Genomic DNA, 14702 nt, shown 5'->3' on the forward strand with positions numbered 1-14702 from the left:
TTATTATAATGAGGGGTAATTGACATTCTGGTGTTGATGCAGTTGATGTTTTACATAAAGCTTTAAAAGAATTCAAAATACTTTGTTATTTTGCTCTTAATACAGACAAATATGCTGGGTTTTTTACCCGAAACATTTCTAAGAGGATTTTGAGACTTTAAATTGTATTTGCTCTGGAATATAATTGAATGTACAAAGTAGGTACTTATAAATTCTTGTCATGGGTGAGAAAAGGATAGAGTTAAAAAAATGTAAATGTGACTTATAATCAGGAATGCTGTGAATTTTGTAGAGCAGGATGTGCATTTGACTGATCTATGTGATGCTCGTCTTTTAGGATCGCTTTGTTGGCAGCATGGTCAAGGATGAGCGAATCCTGTGGCTGCAGTCAGCTGTGCTCTGGCCCACCTGCTGGGCACTGACCCATTCTTGTCCTAGGGTCTCTTTTGATCTCAGATACCAAAGATTCCTGCCTTTGCTACTCTTCTGTGTTAAAAATCCATGCTTGAGATTATACTAATGGTTGATACTGGACTGCTCCAGTTACAGATGTAGACTTTTAGATGTGCACAAAAATCATGGGGATAAGGTGTTGCAGTTCAGTGTCCTTTTCTGGGCTGTCTTAATGTGAGAATTGAAGTCTTAAAAAAATAAAATCTTTAGCTGCATAATTGATGCAACTGCTTGTAGGTTTTAGACAGTTCCTAGGAATAACATTATTTGTTTCACCTCTATAGGAATGGTTTTCAACTTGTAAAGAAAAGCACTTCAGCAAGTGAAATGTGATGAAAGGCTTGCTTTCATCACATTGGAAAAAGATGCCATTTTTCCAATTATACTGTCATTCCAATAAAAAGATTTTATTACTCTAAATGTGTCTTACTTAAATATTTTGGGTGTCTTACTTAAATATTTTGGGTGTTGTCTGGACAGTGTAATAAAAGTGTGTTATTAATATGGTTAGAATTAGTGTGTTAGAGGGGAAAAGATACATAATCTTTAATCATAGAGGTTTGGGATATTTGCTTGGTTTTGATGGGAGGAGCTGACAGAAGCCTTTGATACTATGCAAAGAGATAGGGAGATGGTATTTAGCTGATACCAAAGTTGTGCATGGTAAAGCGAGGAAGCATTTGGTTCTCAATGTTGCAGTAAGAAGAGTGATTATAGAGAAATCATGTGTAAGATATGTATAAGATAGTTGTCTTTTATTCCCAGTTAATTTTCCAGGTTTTTCCTTGGTCAGCCTGAGGAAAGATAATGTTGAATTTCAAAATGTATGTTGCAGTAGTTAATTGCCTGGATAAGTTTTTTCAGAGTTAAAAGCTATTCTTATATCCTGTCTTGTATTTCTACTGTTGAAGCTTTTAGAAAATACTTACATTTAATTGAAACCTTTGCAGTTTTACAATGTTTTGAGGTGTGATAGTGCACTTTGAACTTTTTCTCAGCATGGGAAATATTCTTATGGTAAAATTGATTTTTTAAAATTGCCTTTTTAGATTGTCTGTGGTTGTTTCAGGGAAATGGGAGGATGCCTCGATTTGTTTCCTCTCTGACATTACTACTATGGTTAAGGTAGGAGAGCCCATCGAGATAACCGATGGTGCTTGTGATGCAGAGTTTCTGTTTATTGCCCAATATGAAGCTGAACATGAGTTTTAACTGAGAGTACATATCAGCCTGCACATCTTGCTGTACTGGTTAAATATGGAATTATCTTAAGTGCTCATCATTTACAAAAAGCTGATGTAGCACAACCATTCCTGGAGTTCTGCGAAATAAGTAGTTTGAATGGGCTTGTATCTGGTCCAGGCAAAATCAATTGAGCTAATTAAAACTGCTGAAAGGAGCCTGACTGACCTTTAATGAAATGAGCTGAGAGCCCTCAGTTATGTGCTGTAAGGCAGAAGCAGGTTAGTGCAGGAAAGGGGTTGGGAACGGGGACATTTTGACTCGGTGTGGTTCCTTGTGGCGAGAGCAGCTTGTGCATACTTATAAACTGATCTGCACAGGATAGAAATATTGCTTCTTTCCAGGGAAAAGACAGCCCTTCCCCAACTTTTGCTTGTTCTTAGCAATGCACAAATATTTATAGGAGGCAAACCAGTGAATCATTAGAAATGTTCTTTGTACAGTGTCTCCTTAAACTGGAGGTGGTGGTGTGCTGGAATGTGGAGATATCTTTGTGGCAGTTTCTTCCCTCAGTCTGAGTCTTTTGAAAGCATCTTAGTCTGCTTGTATTTTCCATACTAGAGGTTTACAAAAAAATGTTTATACTACAGCTTCAAACATCTACTGAAATCCTAGAAAACCTAAAAAATTTCTGTGGATTCCTTATATTAAGATCAGATGTGGGAATGTCACATTGAATATCTGCTATGCAAAACTCAGATGATTTTAATGGAAAATAAGAATCTGAAATGGTATGTGCCTAGTGGCAAAATAAAAAAAGCAGAGGAAAGGGAATGGACAGAGAGAATTATATAATGGGTCAGAATTACACCTCAGTGGTTACAAGTCCATTTCTCTGCTGTGCTGACAGAGAAAGTAATTGCTGTACTTACGTCTTTTTCAATGATGTGAAACTAGTTTTTACAGCAAAGTGCAGTATTTGAGAGAGCCTGCAACATGAACAACACAGTAATCCAGCTAATTGAAATGTCTTGTGGGCTGAGGCAGTTTCAGCTGCAGGGCAGTTTGAAAAAACTCGGTTTTTAAAGTGTCTAACAACACTTTTAACATTTTTAATTTTTTCAATAATATGGTATCAACCCTCACAAAGCGAAATGTGGTTTTATTGATTTTTATTCCTCTAAAAATTAGCTAAGAACATAAATGGCAATAATACTAGCAATTAAAAACTGAAGATGAAGTGCATAAGCGGGATATTTTCAATAAGAGAGCTTATTTCATCATGAGTCAAAACTAGTGGATTTCCTTTTAAGGCTAACGGTTATTGAAGCAAAACTTAATAACTTCCTCAAAGGCAGTGAAAGGTTTAAATGATGTAGTTGTGAGCATGTTGGTTTGTGCTCAGCCTGCATTTTGTAAACATTGTGTGAATTGGTTTGTCTGCTTGTTTGGAAGGGGAACACAACCTTTGTGTTTGGGAAAGCACGGCCTCTGACAGTGACTGTGAGTCTGCTTTGGGGCAGGAGGGCATTGGCAGCCCTGGCCAGATGTGCTGTGCCAGCCATGGATGGTGGCTGCCAACCTGTGCTCGTGACTCCTCACCTCTTCCAAGATAAAAAACCTGGTGCTTCTGTGGTTCTCACCACTCAAACTTGTGCTGGCCTCAGCTGGTGGGACACCTGCTGCAGTGAAGGGAACTGGAGGGGGGAACAAGCCCCCATAGCCTTTAAAACAGAATTAGATTTACACAAACTGTTCAACAGACTGTTCCGTGCTTGGGAAGAAGGCCTTTAACCTTGGAAGTATGGATTATTTGGCATAGTTAAATACCTTTCAATGGTACTGATTTGCAGACTTTGGTGATCTTGGACCTTCCTGAGAAGAAAGGAAGGGGTGGGAATGGACATTGCTGGCAAATCCCAACTGTTTAGTTTAAAATTATATGGCTAGAACTTTCATACCAGATTTTGTTCCTGTGGAAAATTGCTGAAAGAATGTAGCAGATGATCTTATATTAAAAGAGAGAAGAACATTCTTCATTACAGATGTAATTTTATTCAGAGCAAAATATTTCTGTTGACCATTCATTGTCTTTGGAAATCTTCTGAGAAGCATGTATCTGAAGGAGAGGATTTCCGGAGAAAGGTACACTTACCTACTTAGTCACTACTAAGATTTTCCTACAATATTGGTATTTGAGCTTCATTTTTCTCCTTAAAGAATGTTTTCCCTTGAAAATGCAAAGTTGTTTCCATTCTCTGTCGTGACAACTTGGAGACTGAAGACCAATCTGAAAATGTTTCTGTTTTTCTAACACAGTATCATTCTTCATCTGTATGACACTATTTAAAAGTTACATGATAACTTGTGTACCTCCCAATTCTTTCTGAACAAGGCTGACTTTGTAAGAGGCAAAGATGACTCCACTTCTTGTTGTGGTAGGGCCTTATTATTTGTTATTGTGTCACTTCATAATGGCTTAATACGGTAATGGGATAAATTAGGACATAAGTGTATGCCATAAAAATAAAATAAAATAATAAAAATTATTAAGTTTTACAGTTTGTAAAAGGTAGAGGATGTTGATTTAATGATCATTCCCTAGAATGTGCCATGGCAGTGTTTTTAAATGCTTTGTTACAAATTACCCTAAAGAATTACATTGAATACTTGTAATTATTTTATTAGAAAAGACTCATTGAAAGTGTTTTTGAATGTGTAATAATTTAGCCATAGTAACCTTCTAAGTGTGCCTTAGTGATAGGAGCAGGTCTGCATGAGTTGCATTGAAAGGTTGGTTAGAAGTAGACCAGTGAAATTGCATTAGTGTTGCTGTCATGAGCACTGCTGTGGAGAGTTTAAATGGCTTTTATTCAGGTTCACTTGTGGAAACATATCCCTTTCTGGTGTGCCAGTTTTCAACACGTGTATCACCAGAGTGTTTGCTTTGGAGGAGCTGGAGTTAGTTTTTGATATACTAGTGCTGTTTTCAGCTAGTAAATAACACTGGCTTTATTTTTAAAGATACTGTATTCCAGCACTCTCATTATATATTTTTGACTAGTTTGGTGTCCTTTGTGTAAGGTGATGACAGAGATTGTCAGTACCTGAGCCTCAGAATACTGACTTAGTTTTTACTGCATTAGAAATGTCAACTGAAATAATTTGACATTCATCTTTGTTCTCTGCTAGTCCTGTTCTCTGTTTCTCAAGGTACTGTACATCAATCGAGAAGATTTTTGATGTCTTAAACTGGTTATTTCCCTGGTTATTGTGTTTCTGTACAAGGTTTCACACATCTCTTGTTCTGATGTAGAGTGCTGGCAAACAGCTTGTGATGTCGTGGTCAGATTTTTTTTTTTTTTTAGCTTTGTCTGCTTGAAGTTGGTGTTCTAACATAGCTGACTTAGCCCAAAGCTGGCCTTAACATGGCTTTGAGCTAGGACAGAGACTGTAATACTGATTATTTATATTTTTATTTACTTACCTACTTACTTTTACTGTCTCTGACCTGACAGCAGTCAGTGCTTTAGAAACTTAATCCTCTCAAAGCAAGTATTTCAGCAAATCTAGTATGAAACATTTGTGCTGAAGGGTCAAAACGTTACGTATGTGTGTAAAACTGTGAGTAATTAATGACTGTCCAAGTCATTAAAAAATTACTGATTTTGAATGGTAAATTTTCAAAGAAAAAATGAAACCCAAGAGGGCCAAAATTAAAATGGGTGATTGAGACTGACACTTCAACCTCAGCAGGTGCCACTGTGTTAAAAAAGATCAGTTGTTGAGTGAAGAGTACAATTAACTTTTTTTTTTCTTTTCTGGGTTTCCTGAAAATCTCTTGTGTAAAGGTAGTACAGTTGCACATGGCAGACAGGGCTGTAGAATCATTCCAGTGAAAGAAAGTTCAGGTGTAGTCCAAATTCCTACTCACAGCAGGATTAGCACTGAACTTGCCCAGATCATGTTTTGATTATCTTACTTTTGTCAGGAAGAAAAAGCTGTTTAGTTGGAAAGAAAAGCATTTAAACATTTAATTAGACTTTCCTGAAATATGAAATTAATATTTGAAGATATTCACTGATGCATGAATTTTGTGAAATATGTGAAGCAGCATGCAAAGGCTATAACTAATAACCAAATATTTTTCATTTTAGAGCCTTGATGAGTATGAAGATGATGAAGCAGGGCAGAAGGAACGAAAGAAAGAGGATGCTATTACTCAGCAGAACACGGTACAAAATGAGAGTTCCAGTGCAGATACCTCTTGCTCATACTTACTGCAGGTGAGATCTTAACGTTGTTTGTTTTAGCATTTTACTCCAAATTAAAACTTGTACTGCATTCTTCTTTCTATTTCTAAAGAGTAGATTATACCTACATGAAAAACCCCCTAAAGTTCAGGAGCTGACACATTGCTGGAAACAGAGTATTTGGTTCCATTCCACAAATATAATATTACTGAGATGAAGATTCTGACAACAGAATCTTCTGTTTCTGTAGAGGTCTTGAAGGTAATAGTTTTAATGTTCATCATAGAACCTAATGTTTAGTGAGGGGAAAAGAAACTGGGAAATTCAAGTAAAAATGCTGACAGGCATAGAATATTCAATTAATTGGAGGTAGCCTCCTAAATCAGGACACATTTTCCTAATTTATTTTGTTTATTGACTTCTAATTACTGATTCTAGGATTGAAACCAACACACAAACTCCTAGGGTAAACAGCCCTTGCCTCTGCGTAACCTTTTCTCCCTTTTTATTTCTTTCCAATCCCCATACCACACTGATTCCTGCAGTCCCCTCCCGCTGACATCAAAACATTACCAGTTATGCCTGGTACACCCCTCCTTCATAGTACACCACCTGTGGCAAATATTCTGTCTCTTTCCTGAGTGCCCCGAGTCTCTTTAGCCAGTCTTGTTTCTCCTTCTGTTACCTAACAGCATGTACAAACCCAGCTGTACCAACTGAGGCCATCCAGCTCTGCCTGTTGATTCCAACAGAGGCAACAGCACATGCACAGTGAGAAAAAAATGCAAACAAACCAAGCACATGGTGGTCATGGTAGTTTTGTAACCATCCATAACTAGAGGTGGCATGGCTGGATTGGTGAATCTGGATGCATTTTCCTTCTGAAATTTGGCCTAGTCTTTCATCTGCTCGTGGATGCCTTTAATGTTAAGAGCCTGGGGCAGAGAAGTCTACAGCTTAATTACCTGGAATGTCAAGATTAGTCTCCTTTTGTTAAAGTTGAATCTGTCATTTTCCATGTTTCCATGTGATTTCAGCAAAGTGTCCTAGTGGAAGACATGGGGAACAACTGCTTCCTTGTTATGTGACTGAATGCTGCAAAGAGAGGATGGCTCCTCTCCCTGTTCCCTAGGCTGAATAATTATATTTTACTTGGCTGTTCCTCATACAGGAGTTACTCAATAACATTCTCTACTTTCCAGTTTGGCTCTGTTTTGTTTGGTACCCAAAACCAGAACCAATGAAACATTCAGTATAACATGCAGTCATAGAGTGGTTTAGTGGTGGGGTTTGTTTTGTTCTCTGTTTCTTTCCTAATAATTCCTGATGCCTATTTGTCTCCTGAGCCCTGAATTTACTGTTTATGTTGTGAATGTCTAATCTAACTTAACATTTTTCAAGTTATCTGTGAGTGAGAATAACCAGCTCAGAAGTCAATGCCTGTGTAAATTTAGAAACATGTTCACCTTTTGTTTCACTTATGTACACTATACTTATGTACATTAAATTTAATCTCCTGTTCCACCTCCCAGTCACTCCCAATAAAGGAGTCATGCATGTTTTAACAGTTGATCTGTATCTTTTCTGTTCTGAGTAGCATCTGTGGGCATCTCCTTCCCAAACACATTGAAAAGCCCAGGTTCCTGCACGGGTTCCTGTGACGTTGTTCTGGTTGTTCCATCTACTGTGAAAGCTGACTATTGGGTCCACCGTTATTTCCTGCCTTTTCACCAGTGGACATTCTCTTTTATTCTAAGAGGAGATTACTTTCTTGAGTAGGCTTTGGGGAGTGCCTTTGAAATATGCAGTATGCTGTCATTCAAATGTCTGTCCTGGACATGTTTTTATAACTTAAAAAAGCTGTATTAGATTTGCAAAGTGTAACTATTCTACAAATGCCCTGGTGACTCTTCCACATGGTATCATATTTACTTACTTATTCCTTAATTGTTCTAGACTTACTAGAAACACTTTATTCTGTATAAATATCAAGTTTACTCCTCTATAGTTCTGTGTTTGTTTAAGAATCTTCTTGAGGATGATGTTTATGTTACCCTCTGGTACTAGGGCAGTTTTAAATGAGAAGTTCCATTTAATCTCGAGTCGTTCAGCTGTTATATTTGTCAGTAACATCAATAGTTTCTTCAAAGCTCAAGGAGTAAATAGCTGCCTCAGTCTGGTAGGTAACATTTTAAAATTTCTTTTATTATTTTTTTTCCACATTTTAACAGTGCTTCTGCTGTAAATAGACTGTTCTCCAGAGGGAGTGCTCTGATATGACACTCTTACCATTCTTTTCCATGGTGAACATCAACAAAAATATTTCTTCAAATCAACTGTCTCCTCTGAGTATGCCTCATATAACCAGATCTGTTGTCTTTGCAGATGTGTCAGGAGCCATCACGCCAAAAAGTTTTTATGCTTTTCTCCAAGTTGTTTGTAAGACACTTTCTTGCTCACTCTGTTTTCACTTCTTCAGCAGATATTCCAAAAGTTTTAATTCTTAGTTTCTCCTAGTGGTATTATATAATGCTTTGGCTATATTCCCGTGCCCTCTTTTTTTCATCCATATTTTCTATTCTTCTTGACAAGCAACCTAAGTTTTTATTTACCAAACCGTCTGTATTAATTGTATTGTACATTTCCAAGTTTGTCACCTCTCTCCCAGCAGGCACTACTTCTTTGTTGACAGAGCTCAGCAGGAGTGTCGTGTCTCCAACAATACAGAAATGAGCCCCAGGTCTCGGATCTGGCAGAGGCCCAGGGTGGCACATGTACAGAGCAGATGGAACCTTAGAAAGTTGCAGCTACTAAGGTTTAATCAGTTTACTCCTGGCTCTGTCAATTCACTTTTTATTAGAAGACTTAGAACTTGCCCATTTTCAACAGAAATTGACAGTAGTGTTATTTCAGCTTTGATGACTTAATTTCCTTTTGATTCTACTCTGTCCAAGACTAATACTTTTTAAAAGTAGAGCTTACGTTGCAGATGTAAGAACTAATTTTAAGTTGCCATTGACCAATATATATTTTACTTCCATGTACTAAGCAGAATAAATACATTTCTGTAGTTACAGCTATTCACCCCCATTTGTCCATTCTTATTATCATTTAATGAAATTTGTGAATACATAATTATTGTGAAAATGGTAAATAAAATGGTATTGACTTCATATTTGATGAGGAAATAAGTTGCTGGATAAGGTTTTTCTTTCCAGTCCTTAATCTGATTTTTCAGTTCCCTTTTAATATTGTCAGAGGTTGTGGTTCTCATTTTCTTAGGCAATATGTACATTTTTTGAAAACTCTGTCTGAATTGGAAGTTCTTCATCCAAAGTGCAGACTCACCAGGTTTGTTAAGAATAGATCCAAAAATACAGCAGATTTGAGTATTTTCCCTGAAGCAGAGCTATTTGACTGAAATCATCTTCTGAATTATTTTATATTGGCAGTATAGAAGGTGGTACTCTTGCAATGTTACAAGCACTGAAAAACTGTTGCAATCAAAGAATTTGTTGTGTAACTTTAGAAAAAGATAGCGTGGATAGCCTCATCTCAACATTAAATTCTCTCCAGACACAAGCGTTATATCTGACTCTGACTTTCTGGCTCGATTTTCCTCCTGTTCTTAGTAGGACTAAAATCCTATTCAGATTGTTCTGATCTTGTGAGTTGTGGTACTGTGGGCTGCACCAGTGATGTGTATGGGGATGCACACTGAGGGTGAGAAGTCATATATCAGTAAGCCTAGAACTCTTACAAACGAGCTAGAAAATCTGTAATGCCAAGGACAAGCATAGATAAAACTCCTACTTTAAAAGGTAAGGTTTCTACTTTAATTACCAGACACTGAAGATTTCTAGTTACAGAAATCTAGCTCTTGTTTAGCAGAGATGGCAAAATTGAAAATAGTGCAAAACTATTTGATAGCAATATTTTTCTTGCAGGTAGATAGAAATGGTGCGTTCAAAGTGGTGAACATGTCTTCATTGAAAATAAGTGTTAGGGTTTATGTGCTATACAGAAAGCTTGCATCCAAAAAACCTGCAAGATTTGGCTGATAAAAACAATTTGTTTAATGAAGATTTATTTTGAAGTCTTTTAGAAAACTTTCTGAGTTTCAGAATGTGGAAAAGATGTTACTGTTAGCTAATACTCAAAAAACCCCTGCCAAAAACCACCATATGCAAGACCTTTATATCAAAACATTCAGGTTTGCTGATATTAGGTCATGTGCCTCTTGGAATTCAGTTGTTTGTGCATCTGGCCTCCTAAAATATGTCCCAAATATGTGCCCTTCTTCATGTAATCATGTGGCAGTAGGGTTAACATAACTTAATGGTCATTAAAAAGTGATATTTGAGCATGGTAGTATGTTGTGATATATATGTCACTTTATGGTGTTTTTGGAAAATTGGAGAGCCAAGGGGAAGGCTGAGAAGATTAAATCAAAGCTAATATAAAGACTTGCAGTGAGAGACACATATATAGGTCCTCCATCCATTAAAATCTTCAAATTACAACTGTCTGTTTTTTGGTAGTTATTCTATAATAATTCAGAAGTATCATTCTCAATACCTTGGAAAGGGTTTGAAATTCTTTGTTTTATGTTATCTTTGGTTCCTTTCTGCTTGAATTTTATTTCAAATGTTGTAATGTTTGTGAATGCTAGTTGTGCTGAGCAGCGAATGAGTACACTGCAAAAAATATATCAGGTGTGAATAATTGACATTTAAGATATGGGATTTGAGTAAATACATATTGACAAAAGCATCAAGAGACAATAAGGCGTTTTAAGAACTTCAAAATTACTTTTGTCATTGGCATGAGAATGGGGCTTATTGCGTTCTAGATGTGTGTTTTTCTCCTCACTGAGGACAAAATGGTCCTCAGTGGATGAGCTGAATCCTTTCCTCTCCCTGGAAAACTTGACCCAGACATGTCAGGATGATTTTTGCTGCTAACATAACATGGAAATAAGAATCAATTATAGTGAGAGATACTGATTTTTGTGCCTGTGGGCATGGAAAGAGGAAATTCTGAGTCAGTTAGATACTGAATTCAGCCTTTGTGAAACTAATACTCTGAATCCTTCAACTGAAAGGTAATTATTTATAAATACTAGAATGATTTAGAATATCTTAATGTAGAAAGGGAATGCTGATCTTAATTATTGTCACACAGAATTTGTCTAGTGTATTTCTTAATTCCATATTAAGAAATTGAAGATAATAACTATCACAGTTACCAATATCTTTTGCATCTGATTGCCAAAGACTCTGCAGTTATCTGCTAGAAACCTGTCTTGGTATTTCTAGTGCTGGTATGAAGCTGGGAGGAGAATTTTGCCTCTCAAGCATTCTGAAGTCTGGGACCCCAGTATGAGGTGACTCACTATGACAACTGTTTTGCTGTACCTAATTTTATATTATTATTGCTGCAAAGCTCAGGGCCTCATTCAAGACCTTGCACTTCAGTTGGAAATAGCAATAATTTTGTTCCAACAATTAATTTGCTTTGTGTATGCAATTGTAATGCACATTTCTTGCTCTCCCTGTGTTGGTCTTAGCATGTACATGAACAAGAAATTAAGATGTTGAATCTTACAAAATTACTTTATACAAGATACAGTATTGTGAGATATATTTTAGACAGTTAAACATCCACACTGAATTAGAGTCACAAACACAGAATGGATTTGCCAGGCAAAGAAATGTCACTTCATTTGTAGCACTTAACCTTGTTGACTGTAAGTTGTATTATATTCCTGCAGTAAGCACAAACTATGTGCATTAGCAGACAGACTAAAGCTTGATCCTAGTACTGAATTCCTGTGGAGCTGTAAATCCAAGACAATGGAAGGCAAAGCTGCCCTAGTTTTCAGCTCAGAGCACTGACTTACATGCACAGCAGTATTGCCATGTCTTGAGTTGCTCCCACTCCTCTCTGTGGCAGCAGTGCAGGTTTTTGTACTCTGCCAGGGGTTAGCTTGTGATGGATGCTTGGATAATCGTTCAGTTTAGTGTAGAAATTACCCAGTACCTTTGAAAGAATCCTTGTTGATTGGAGGTGAGGGTAGGATGAAATGTCTACATAATTAGCATTAATGGTACAACTATGAAATTGTGTCACAGTAGGTTGGGTTCATTGTAGTAACTTCAATATGAAGGTTGGGTGGCTAGTGAAGTAATGTAAACTTGATTTATTAACATGACCCTTTAGTTATGCCTTGTGCATTCAGTTGTGAGTCATTCAAAAGCCTTTGAAAATTGAAGGAAAACCACATTTGATCTTTTTTTAATCTTTTGTGCTAAAAAAGTTGAACATTTCACCAAAACATTACACGTGCTTTCTCAAAGGAATGTGGTCCAGAGATATCTTTACAGAAGTGTAGTTCTGTTTGCTTAAATACGATTCTTTTCTTTAAATGTGGCCTAACACATTGAAATTTTTGGAAGCAAGGACATATATCAGTGTTTAATGTTTAAATGTTTAATAGACATACCTTATCAGCTTTGCTGAAAGCAATAAATACAGGTAAGGAATAAAATTTCGTCTTAGCCTTGTGGCAGACTGAGAAATGCAGGGATCTGAATTTGTTACCTCCATTTCTTTCAGAAGGACAGCTGAAAACCTGCTTGACACAAGCATCCCTAGAGTTTTGTACTTCAATCTTGTGCTGAGATTATACTGCTAAATAAGCCAACTCAAGTTGCACTTCTTGACTATTTTACCTTTTCTGGCTTTTCATTTAGCAGTGTAATGTCATACAACATCATTTTACAATTACTCTCATTATCCAAAGTATGTGGTAATAGTATTCATGCCTATTCATACATGATCTTGGCTTTTCAAAGGTGTTTGGCATCTAGGTTTCATGTATGAAGAACTGTATGCATGCATTCAAGGGTAGTAATTCATCTTTTCTAAGTGTTTTGCTGTGATTGTTGCTTGATGTTCATTTCCATCCATAGAGAAAATTAAGTTGTGCTACACTAGGCATGCATAAATGTATTAAACATGGGGTTTTTTCAGCCCTACATTTTTTAGATGTTTGGCCAGGAATTATTTTGCGTAATAACGTGATTATAACATTGGTATTGTATTTAAAAGGAACTAAATGTGGTTAAAGTACAGAAATACATTAATTGTGGTGACGTATGTTTGAGTTTGGAAGTCATAAGTAATTTTGCCAAATCAGGTTATGAGACTCTAATATTTGAGATTTAACTACCAGGTAATATTCATCTTAGGTTTTCTATTTGCAGGTGGACTGTGATGCACTTCACAGAGATGATATGAAAGCAGTTATTAATATCCACAAAGCACTTAAGCAATAATTGTGTCTGCAGTAGAAAACTCATTAGGAAATCTGACTGTATGTCTAAAAGTGTTTGCATCAAAATTAGTTAAAAAGTATTCCAATTCAGTGTGAATTATTAAAATATTACTAAATTTTAAAATACATTTGCACCTTTAGTCAGTTTTGTATGTGTGCAGTGTTTTTAAAGTGACATTAGTTGGAGGGAATTTGCTGCCCTGTGTGGGTCATAACATGAACCAGGTGCTTCAGTTACCATCTGCCAGGGCTCCCATGGCTTGGGAGACCCACATGATTGTTGTGATCTGTGTAAGGAAAACAGGAACACAGGAATTTCATGTTTTCACAGTCACACATGATCAGGCAATCACTCAGGTAATTTCTAGCAAAATGGGCCTATATTCAGAGCAGTTTGAGTATGTTAATAACTAAGTAATTAAGGCATGTGTCCACTTTGTGAAGAGGTAGCAAGTACAAATATTCAGCATTACTCACTGAGAACTGTTCTTTTTGTTCCACTTAAGAAATGTTGTGGAAAAATACATCATGATGTCAGGAAGGGCAGTATCATGAGTTTGAATGAAAGTGGCATAGGTCTGGGACGTTCTGACCTGTTCTGAATTGGTTGACTTTGCAATCTTGGTTTGCTTTAATTGCTTTTTTCTGTATGTATTATTGCAGGTTGGAAAAACTGCACTCTACATAGTAAATTTTTAATTAAAATCTTCCAGGGAACTTCTGAGTTTGAGTAATAATGTTGCACGGTGTTCTTGTCTGGTATAACTGGAGGCTTTAACTACACTCAAGGATTTGTTTTGATAAAAATGAGATTGCTAGCTTTTAGTTGGATTGTATGGATGTGTGGTTTTAGTAGAAGATTTTAAAAAAGTGGAGTCTGCTTTTCTCATCAGAGTGGGCTGTGTCATAAGATGATGTTGTAGCAACATAGGTTTTCACTGCCAAAATCTTCATCCTTTCCTGTCATGTGAGCAAATTCAGTATATAATGTGTGTCTGTTGGAAGAGTGCTACTGATCCATGCATGTTCAGTGGGTTTTACTTTGCCAAAGGATCTGCACATGCACATCTGATTCAGCTGTACTGCATGTGCACTGTCCAATGCTGCTGCTTTGGAAAGTGCTTTCAAGTGAAATCAGGGTCCTTTTTGCCCCTAAGAGATCAGGGAGCTGAGAGTTATCAGTTACTGATGTGAGACCCGTGGGAAAGAGGGTGGCTGTAAATTGCCTGTGAGCCAGAAAAAGTTGCTTGGCTAAGCAACATGTAACCTTGAGGATGCAGCTTGGGCATCCCTACTTTGAGTTGCCTGACTTCTGCTCTTGAAGGGAAATACTGATAATGACTACCAAGATTTGTCTTCGTGACAACTCACCGAGAAGAGAGATCTTTCAGTTTTTTGTGGAAGGCATTATTTGTGTTCAGTACTTGATCACTGTCAGCATAAATTTGATTACCTTTGATAGCAAACTTTGCCTT

At 36.9% G+C, this 14702-nt stretch overlaps 1 protein-coding gene across 1 annotated transcript in view; it reads left to right on the forward strand.

Moving 5' to 3' along the window:
* Positions 1–14702, forward strand: part of PAWR (pro-apoptotic WT1 regulator) — a 71997-nt gene that overhangs the window by 30735 nt on the left and 26560 nt on the right. The window contains exon 2 of the mRNA XM_063154981.1: positions 5793–5921. Within this exon, the coding sequence (XP_063011051.1) occupies positions 5793–5921 (129 nt within the window). The remainder of the gene's footprint in view (positions 1–5792; positions 5922–14702) is intronic.

This window comes from Melospiza melodia, chromosome 4 (genome assembly GCF_035770615.1).
Source record: "Melospiza melodia melodia isolate bMelMel2 chromosome 4, bMelMel2.pri, whole genome shotgun sequence".
Taxonomy (NCBI): domain Eukaryota; kingdom Metazoa; phylum Chordata; class Aves; order Passeriformes; family Passerellidae; genus Melospiza; species Melospiza melodia.